The sequence below is a fragment of the Olea europaea genome, chromosome 12, assembly GCF_002742605.1.
Source record: "Olea europaea var. sylvestris chromosome 12, O_europaea_v1, whole genome shotgun sequence".
NCBI classification, from domain to species: Eukaryota; Viridiplantae; Streptophyta; class Magnoliopsida; order Lamiales; family Oleaceae; genus Olea; species Olea europaea.
In genome coordinates this window covers 15037451-15048002 of record NC_036248.1, presented here as the reverse complement: position 1 = coordinate 15048002, position 10552 = coordinate 15037451, and the positions used below count along the sequence as shown (strand labels likewise).

Here is a 10552-nt window from a genome sequence, read left to right as displayed (position 1 = left end):
CTGATCCTTTTTAATTGTTAGCGACTTAACCCGCGCGAAACAGGAACATAAAATTAAAATATAAGTTTAAGAATTCTAAATAACATGAACACGAAAGTAATAGGAACCCATAATCTCTTTAACTAAATAACTACGAGAATATAGTAAAGCCCTTTTGCAAAAGATTTAATTTTCAAGTAACCGACAATTCAACTAAAACATACTAGGTTTTGTGTAATAGCCCATAATGTTCTATATTTACATTCTCCGCGTTGCAAAAATTACAGAGAATCCGATAGTGAAGAAGAGAAATTTACATTATTTGAATTGAAGGAGGGCACTGAATCTACCTCGAAGACGGCGAGACGGACGAGGATGACACAGCGTATCTGTGCCAAATTGCTTAGCAAATTTTAAATAAATAATGTCCATTAGTAAAAATTAAAATAAATTGGTTAATTATCTGTTATAGATAAATATTAATATTGAATGTTTATTGAAGAAGTTATTTTCCATTCAAAACCCTATTTCAATACGAAATAGAATTATAGTTGAATTAGGAAGTGTTCATCTCTATAATTCTACGAAACGGCAAGTCCATCAAATTATGCATGTGACTAGAGATATTTAGTGTTATATCATAAAGAATCGATGATATTAAAAACCCTACTACACGAATTAAGGTATGTAATTACTGTATACTTATATTAAGGGTCTGTTTGATCGTAAAGATAGAATTTGGGTGGAAAGAAAACAAATTTCAGGAATTATATTGCCTAGAAATTGTTTTCCTGAGAATTGTAAATTATTGTTTTTGATTGGTATAATTTTTCACGTGGAAAATATTGAAATAAAAGTATTTTTTGTGTTCGTTTGGTTTTGTTTTACATGAAAATTGTCAATTAAAATGATAAAATTTACTGGTATTGGAGATAAAATTTGTTTCCACCCAAAAAAAAGCGCCAAGAAAAGCATCTATCTTTTGATATTCGTTTGACTTTATTTTACATGAAAATTATTAATGTAAGGGATATTTTTTTTTATAATTGTTTCTAAAATTTGTTTCTATTACCAAAAATAAATAAATAAAAGATGGAAAATCATTTCCCACCAAAGTGGTGGAAAAAGAAATTCCCCAAAACCATGAAAATGTGACCGTGTGAAGAAAAGAGAGAAAATCAATTCCATACCAAATTTTGCCTATCAAATATGAGAAAAAGTGGAAAATGATTCCATTTTCCATGAAATTGGTGTGCAATCAAATATGGCCTAATGTAATAGTAGACTTGCATCGAATAGAACAATCCATGAATAATTATATTTGCACCATTTTTTTTTTTGGTTAATCACAATTTATTTAAATTGCAATCAAGGCAATCAATTTTTGCACTTATATCCCCAACTTTTTCCGTCGTATTTTACCATTGACCATCAATTTAATGAGTATATAATTTTTCTATTGAAATTTCTGTCCAAATATTTTGAATGGGGGAAACATTTTCAAACTTTTGTATTTATTATTTATTTTACTTTTATAAAAATATGAGTCGGAAATGAATCGTCATTGTTATGATTTTTTGGGTAGAAGGTAAAAATGAGCAAAAAAAATAAAAATGGTGTGATTAATTAAAATTGTGGTGCAAATATGAATTCCACAAAATAACTAGTGAAGATCAAGAGGGTGTCTGACACCTATTTTTATGGAAAAAAATTTATAATAGTAGATTGATGAAAAATGTGTGGATGAAAATTAAGAAAAAATTTTTATCTACTTATAATATTATTTTAATAAAAAATATATAGTTAAAAAAAAAAGAAAAAAAGTATTTTTAATAAAAATGAGAATTAAACGGAGCAAGAAAAGCATGTTGAATGCCAAAAGCACACGCGTTTGTCCTATACTTTTCTTGTCACTTGTACACTGTTTCCTCCATGTAATATATACTGGCAAATGTATACTTTTCTTCCCACCCACGTGTCCAATAAACCAATGGGAAACGTAATGCCTCACATATAATTGATATTTTTTTTCCAGTTCAACATAAGTGAACAAACTGATATTTTCCTCTAAGATTGCTTGGCTGCTCTCCACCATACAAATATTTCAAATAATTTATTTTTCCTGAAGATAAAAGGGCATTCCACCGGGCATTACCATTCTCAGTTTTCTTCCCTGCAACTTCTCCTTTATATTTCCATTGTAGAGGCTGTCTGCCCTTCAAAAAAGGTACCATTATGCATAGATCTTGGTTTAATAGAGTTTTAGTAATTGTAAAATAGTGCAATTTTCGCATGATATGTTGAGTTTTAATCAGCCTCCACTAATTTCATCTTCTTCATGGAAAAGCAGGTTCTTTAGAGATCATATTTAACAGAAGAGATGATGCTGAGAAGCTCGTCTACTCCAGTTCTTGGATCCCTACTATCATCCTTTCCAGAAAATCCTAACAATAATCACTACCAATCTGAAGTGCCTAAAGACACACCAACTTCCATCAATCAAAAACTCTCTCGTGGATCTCAACATTACCCTAAATCTTTATGGCATTCATCTCCCTCGACCTCCAGCCAACGTTCCCCGAGCGGATTTCGAAGAGTTCAATCCGACGGAAACTTGGAAGAATTGGCTAATGTCTCGTATAATGTTGACGAGTTTAGTTTCTCCAACGCGTCGAAGAAATTTGCTCGTAAACCTAATTGTTTCGCGTTGGAGCCAATCTCGTCTTTCTCGTCTCACAACTTGGGAACTTTTCGAGAAGATGAAGACAGCGACGAGGACGAGGACGAAAACGAAGGGGATGTAGAAAGTGTTGAGGAAAACCAAATCAAGGGGCATCACATGCATTTGAAAGAAGAGATGACGAGTGTGAATAAATATGATACTTTGATGTTTGAAGGGGAGAGGAAAATGTATCTTGCAACAGGGTTTGGGGTTGCGGATATTAGTTATTTCGATGGGAATGGACCCGTTGGAGGAGGAAATGGCGGCAGTGGTGGTGGTGGTGGGAACTATAGACCGGTAGCCTTCGATAGGGATGGTGGCGACAGCCGTGGCAGACTTGGTATGGAAGAGCACTACAAGAGAATGCTGGAGGAAAGTCCAAACAATCCTTTGTTTTTGAGAAACTATGCTCAGTTCTTGTATCAGGTAAGTCCCTTCACTAGAATATGCCTATGAGTATGCTCCAATTATATTTTTGGTATATGGTAGACCGGACATGACATGGTCGTGCCAGTTAACCATACCAAACATGCTATAAAATCTTAAAAATCATTTTACCAAGCGGTCATCTAAATCTGACATAGTTTCTTGCTTTAAAGAACAATCATAGACAAACATTGATTCACCTGTTTTTGGCAGACAAAGGGAGACCTTGAAGGAGCAGAGGAGTATTATTCCAGGGCTATTTTGGCTGATCCAGGAGATGGTGAAATTCTCTCACAATATGCTAAATTGGTGTGGGAACTACACCGCGATGAAGATAGAGCCACAAGCTATTTTGAACGAGCAGTACAAGCATCTTCTTATGACAGGTTCGTAGTTTGAAAAGAAACATCCTTGATCTCGTCTATTCTTATTCAGTGTTCAATGCCTAGTACAGTCTTTTTGTACATATTTGTATGGAAAGTGTCATCAAGTGATGTCTAATCCATCTTAATAAACATGCAATTACAATGTTGTGTCAACTTGTATCATCAAATCGCATTCTGACTCTTCTACAATATTGTGTCACCAGCCACATTCAAGCAGCATATGCCAGTTTCCTCTGGGAAATGGGAGATGAAGATCAAGACGAGGCATCCGAGGAAACCAATATTGGGCCAGCACCCTTCCACAGCCAAGCCATGGCTTCTGCAACTGCTTAGTTTAACTGCAAGACAACTGTTTCGAGCAGAGTATCAAAATTAATGCTAGGGGAATAGGAATGACTGAGAGTTTGATGCATTTTCAGATTTTATTTGTTAAAGTATACACCATGTAATTTTTAGATCATATAATTCTCAAGACACTAAACATACTCATAAATAGGATCTTAATTTTATTTTCGATAATAAAATATGTATCCATCTCTTCTATGATGGCTATGTTTCAATCTGCTTAGTGCCATTGCACTGATGTTTTGTTTCTGTTGTTTATTCCTAGAATTTCTGCTTGAAATAAATATCAAAGGCGATTCTAGAATACTGGTATACACAATTTTCTTCTGATGATTGCCCAGAAGGATGCTGCAAAAACAATAAGACGAATGCACGTCATATGAAACCCAAGAGATAGTGACCAAGATGAGTAGAGTGAGGGCATGTTTAACATGTAGTATTACACAGAGAGGACAGTGGACGGCTCATTGGAAAAGATTTTGGCCATTTTCCCTTGGCATAGCAGAAGACGTGAAAATTAAGGCTTAAGCCACCTACGTTTCTATTGGCAAAGAAAAGGGAGTTCATGAACACATACTCCCTCCACGAGAAGCACTGCTGTTATTTGGTCTTCTCTCCTCAATGTAAACTGGCCTTCCATCCAACTGAAGTCCTAGATCTGAATTGCACGTTTGAGAAACTACAGGTAGTGAATAGCACATGCATTTAGCAAGCCAGGACAGTAGCCTGCTTAATTTCCTAAGCAACTGGATGATTGCCCAGGCAACATTGAAAAATAAAATAAAATTGAACAGAAAAGTAAGAAGGAATTAGGGGCTTCTTATATTTATTCAAGTTGTTATATCTTATGCTGTTCCATCTACCTGATGCTGAAATCATAAAAGAACTCAAAACGGCTTTTGAAATTTCTTTTTAATTCCAACATTTTAGAGTCCTCAGCCACAAAGCCCAAAGGAGTCCCTTTTTCCCCTTTGGCTGGTAATCACATCAGCCATAAAAGTTGTATATCACCTCAGTCGGGGAGAAATTTTGAATTCTTCAGTTTAAGGGCGTGCTTGGTTTCTAAATTATCGTACAATCGAAATTAGGTGAACTACGAAATAATTCTTGCCAGACGTGTAACAGGCACATGGTGGAAAATATCTATATACCAACAATATTTAATTAAGAAGAGGGAAGGATGCACTAAACAAACTATTTGGCTGTTATAGAACAAAAAAAAATGTTGACCAAAGCGGTGGGAACAGAGTAAAATTTATAATATATAAAATTTGAATGAAACAGCTCACATCTTGATCACAAGACAACACATCATTGACTGATAAGAGTTCAAACCTTGATAGCATTCCGAGCACTCAGCACATCTTCAAACTCAACAAACGCATAGCAAAGACCAGTATCCTGTCCATCAATTGAAAGATCAGAGATCCCACATTTTACACCTTTTATAAAAGACAGTGGAAAGGAAATGGACCTGGCCATTTTTTAAGAAGAATCCATCGTTCTTGATTTTCCCAAAGTTCTTAAACTCTTGGAGAATATCTAGACTAGTAACACTAAAAGACAGATTCTTCACATGGACAGATCTTGATTCCCCGGCTGAAAAGTAGTTGCTTTGATCAAGCTGATATGATCCAATTAGAAGAGAAAGTAGTTTGCAGTATGTAAAAAGGCCAATTGCAACAAATTATATTAACAAATCATCCATTAATGGGGATTCACTCATTGTACCAAAATCCAGGAGAAAAAAGAAATGATATTTGTTCAAAGTCAATATCTTCTTAATGTACGCTCTTCATTTACGTGCTGATATCATAGGCTTGATTATTACCACCGAAATGAGAAATGTATCGTAAAATAAGTGCTTGACCACATCTGGCTAGTCAATTACATTCATGATTACTAACAACGTTACTAAAATAAGATTTTCCAAGAACATAGCCACTAAATCACATATATCATTCAAGTACTGTAAGTTTAGCATACTTCAATGACTCGTCACAAAAATGAGCATGACTAAAAAGAGGAGACAAAAGTATCTATTTTCCCATGCAAATTCATCCATCAGATTTATACAACTATCCCACAAAAGCTTGCTTATTTTTCACATAGTCACAGGGATAATTTCACTAGAAGTACATACTGTTCAAAGGTCAGGATAATTACTCTCCTAACCTATAACATAATGTTCCACTACTTAGTTGTCTGCTTCCTCCAAAAACTAAGGCGTTGTAGAAGGACCACGACCTTGTCCTCCTGTATGAGTTCATTACTGTTTTCAAAGAATCTACAATTCTTTCAATTCATTGAGATGGGAGTTACAGGGTAAGAAATGAGGAAGGGCAATCAACCTCTAACAGATTTCTACGATTTCAAGGACCATGTCCAAAAGAGCATCAAATAGATGATAGCATTTTCAGTACTCATAGATTCCTATTTCCATGGTGATGTCAAAATTCTGTGGTATCAATTATTTTCATTTCTTATGATAGGAGTGTACCAACAAATGATATGTGGACTGTGTTAAGAAAGTATTGAGTGATTCCTTGTCAGACAATGAATTATCCTGGCTACGAGTTCATGTTGGTCACTACCCTACATTCATACCTATGTCATATAACATTCCAACTTATATGACGTCCATGTGATATAAGCACGCAAATGGCAATATAATGCAAAACAATCACAGAGAATTATCATCGTGATGTCTTTAACTATCATAACTGGCAACATGTACATGCTATGGAAGCATAAGTCAACTTCAGAAGCTCTCCAACAGGTTCTTCTGCAACAGGCACGGCTTCTTGCACAGTGTTATCTGCTTCTTGAATGAACAAACTCGATTCTTCCAAAGCAGGTTCCTCATCTACTCTTTCAGCCTCGGAATCATGCTCCTTCTGGTGCTCCTGAAAACTGTATTTTTCAACCAGCTCTTCTCCTTCAATATGAACAGAGTTCATGTATTCCTTGGCCTCCACCTCTAATGCATAGTCAGAGGCTTTGGCAAACAAAACATGTTAGCCCAAAGATACTATATAAACATGCATGCAAGATATCATTTCTCACATAAAATCAATAGAACAGTGTCGGAATGTAAATATGATGCAATAATCAATGTTTCTGTATATATACAGATCTGGTGTATAATGCTGTGTCAGCCCAGATATATCATTTTGTATGAGTCGGCACTAGTATATAAATGAATGGAGAGATTGTAAACGTTTCAGATTCCATTTTATGAAATTACTTTCTCACACCTGAAGAACTCCCTCAATCCTGTTAATCTCTCACACACAACTTTGGCTTCAATTCTCAAAAAGTATGAACTATTGTTGTCAAGAGAAGAGAAGTCTAAAAGAACGATCTGTGGTTTCACAAACTGAACAACTCCAAGCACGAAAAAGGGACTGTAAAAGGCTTTGCAATCTTGAAATCTGGAAATAGCTAAATTAGTACTTGCTCCAGTCAAAATTGAAAGAGGAAATGTGTCTGTGATATAATCATAATGATGATGACGCAATAATGAAATCTAGAAATTCTTTTACATAGACACCAAAAGTTACAGATTCAAATGAACATCTTTGTTTTGTTAACTGTCAAAAGCAGTTGAGGAAGGAAAATGAAGGCATAAAATCCTCTTGCGCGTGACAGATACCTATGAGAATTACTTCAAGCTCTATTTGGAAAATAGTGTTCATGTTAAATAAAAATATCTGTAAATCCAAACCAGCAACTATACGCGGTGGCTCAGGAAGATGAGAAGAAATATTTGGTTGGTAATCATTTTTCTGTTCCTGCACTGCTGCAGGTGGAGGTTGAAGAGGAACCTTCTCATTGGCAAAGTGAAAGATATCATTCAGAACAAAATATCCACTCTCTTGAGGAGCAAGGGAAAACGTTCGCACAAATTGCCTCCACCATCAAAATCCCTTAGCAGAACCATAAACCACCACTTGAACACCTCTATTCAATGATTCAAGAGAATTTATTCTCTTGATCTCGATTAAAGTGAAATTTAGTGACATGATACTTAATGAATTTGCTGCAGACAAAAGCAGAGAGATAGATGTAAGACTTATTCAATGGCAACCAACAAATCAAAAAATCCAACACATACATTAACATGCAAAAGCTGTAGCCAATAGTTAGATAATAGTGTGTAATTGCTTCCCAACGACCAAAGCCAACTACACCTGTACAACAGTTTGACACAAGGAACATGAAGAAACGACAGGTGTTATTTCAAAACATTCTGATAAATAAAAAAATGAACAAAATATGATGTAGAGCGTGAATAAAAGAAGAATTGGAGAATCTGTGAGAGAAATTTATGATAGGAAGTTTATGAAAGCCCAAGAACAACTAACCAAGAGGGGGGTAAATTGGTTATTCGATCCTTTTTCGAATATAAGCGCAAATTTAAACAAATAACTATTAATAAACAAGATAACACAAAAGTAATAAAAGGAATGGAAAAGAGAGTGTAAACGATGTAATAAGGAGGTTTGATCCAATCACGATCTACGTTCCCCATTACCAAGCTCTCCGTCACGAGCAAGCCCTTTTTCACTATATTGATTGACTTATGATGCAATCTAACCTTCTTACAACGTTTTCGGTGACTTACAAACAAGGAGCACCATTCCTTTACAATGTTGAAATTTTCGGGACTTCAACTCGACCCACAAGTTTGAAAGATAAGGAGTATACAAGTGAAAACTTCTCTTGCAATAAATGATATAATTGAAGTTGAATACAACAAGAAAAGATGGCTAACACTTTAGTAGATAGCAATGATTGAAGCTCAAGTGTTAGAAAAGAAAAATACTTTGATAAGAATGATTTTCAAAAGTTGGATCAATCAAATGTTTTTCTAATAAATAGATTGAAAAAATAGATGTATATAGGTGATAGATTAATGATGTCTCACTTTAAATGCTCATGTAAAGTCCCTCATTGAATGCAAAGTGATCTAGTATTTATAACAACAAAAACGGCCAAAAGTTCTGCTCTACCGGACGAAACTATCGAACGTCCGCTATCATGGTCAACTAACCATTTTTTGTTCAGAAGTCAGAACGTTCGATTTCTTAACCGTTGGACAAACCTGTCATACCGAACATCTGCTAGAATTACCGGACTCATCTGGTAGAGCTATCGGATGCGTCCTCTAAATCAGCATATTTTTGGATTTTTCCTTCTTTAAATAATGTGGCAAAATGTAAACTCATGAAGGATATTTCTAACATGTTTTACGGACTTTTTGACATGTTTAAAAGTATGTAATAGGTTCGTGCTTTTCTTTATGCAAAAATCGTGTTTGTCGTGCGAAGAAACGTTGCTTGAGCTTCAAATGACGTATATCTCAAATACTAAAGTGTTTTACCTTAACATTTGAAATCAAAGTGTCTAAATATATTTTCTTCTAATTTCTTCTTGAAGTGATCGTAGTCTTGATATGTAGCTTGATTTCCACTTTGTCCAAACTTGAAAGAGCTCCGCCTGTCGTAAACTTCTATAATCACTTAAACACAATTGTTAAATAAAATATGTTTGTTATAATCAAAACGAGAAGTCAATCGTAGGCCAACAATTTTCCCCTTTTTAATTATGAAAAACATGAGATGATGGAGATAAAAATAACGAAATAATTCCCCCTATCTTTTATACGCGTATTCCCCCTTACTTAAGCATTCCTATCATGCGTATCGTTTCATCATAATAAATCATGTATTCTCATAATTGATAGATCATGTATATCATCTCATAATTGAAAAATTATGTATATTATCTCATAATTGACACATCATGTATATCATCTCATAATAGTTTTCCCCCTTTTGGCATAAACAAAAAGAATGATAAATATGAGAAGTAACATAAGTTCATAATATCATAACCAAAACGTCAAAAGATAAAGTCATAATGAGTTGGGGAGTACACTAAAAGATGCATAAGGTAAATAATAAAACCAAAAACTAAGGCGCCGGAGGAGGTGGTGGAAAATGTGCGTAAAAGTGAGCATAGAACGCATTCTGCTGAACTTGCATTTCAGCCTACTGTGCAAGAATAGCATCCTGCTGAGCCTGGATCGCGGCCTGCTGTGACTGGACATTTTGAAGAACACCACTAAGCCCATCAACCGATGTCATGAGAGAGTCGAGACGCTCGGTGAGTAAATGATACATATCCTCGGTAAAAGTGAATCCTCGGGTAGAAGAGGAAGATGTGCTAATTGGTGGTGGATGTGAGAGTAATGGGACGTCTTCTTCAGCTTCTTCTTCGTCCTCAAATGGTAATGTAGAAGGACCCGAGGCAGGGTCGAACCCTTTAGTGTAAGCTGCCCATTGTCCTTGAGTTTTAAAGATTTTCATACGCTTGAGGGTTTGAATATTGATCGTATCGGTGGGACGAGGTTTGACGACGACTTCACCCTCAAGAGAGACATTGAAGTGTTTGAAAATTTTTGTTAAAAACATAACATAGGGCAAAGTTTTGGAATAACGAGAAGTATGGATAAGTTTCATAAGACCTAAAGCAATTGTGGAAAATCTAACTTTCGACCAACGAGAAATGAATCGAGAATGAACAAATCAACATAATTAACGATGCCCTTTTCTAGGTAAAATAACATTTGCAATGATATTTTGCAATACTTTGCAAGGTAAAGAAAGTTGATTAGCACTAATTTTTG

At 35.2% G+C, this 10552-nt stretch overlaps 2 protein-coding genes across 3 annotated transcripts; one reads left to right on the top strand and one right to left on the bottom strand.

The window, feature by feature from the left end:
* The first annotated feature begins 2009 nt into the window (after positions 1-2009).
* Positions 2010-4075, top strand: LOC111405819. The gene is made up of 4 exons (XM_023034875.1): positions 2010-2206; positions 2330-3127; positions 3341-3513; positions 3717-4075. Exons 2-4 carry the CDS (start codon positions 2360-2362, stop codon positions 3844-3846), a joined length of 1071 nt encoding a protein of 356 aa, XP_022890643.1. The 5' UTR covers positions 2010-2206; positions 2330-2359; the 3' UTR covers positions 3847-4075.
* A 111-nt stretch (positions 4076-4186) lies between these two features.
* LOC111405820 lies at positions 4187-8379 on the bottom strand. 2 transcript variants are annotated; one of them, XM_023034876.1, is made up of 5 exons: positions 7514-8379; positions 6596-6856; positions 5333-5457; positions 5194-5259; positions 4187-4537 (listed from the first exon to the last, which is right to left on the bottom strand). In XM_023034876.1, exons 1-5 carry the CDS (start codon positions 7554-7556, stop codon positions 4511-4513), a joined length of 522 nt encoding a protein of 173 aa, XP_022890644.1. In that variant the 5' UTR covers positions 7557-8379; the 3' UTR covers positions 4187-4510. The 2 variants fall into 2 exon arrangements, with proteins under 2 accessions (XP_022890644.1, XP_022890645.1); XM_023034877.1 differs by having other exon boundaries at positions 6596-7115; positions 7152-8374.
* Positions 8380-10552: the final 2173 nt, after the last annotated feature.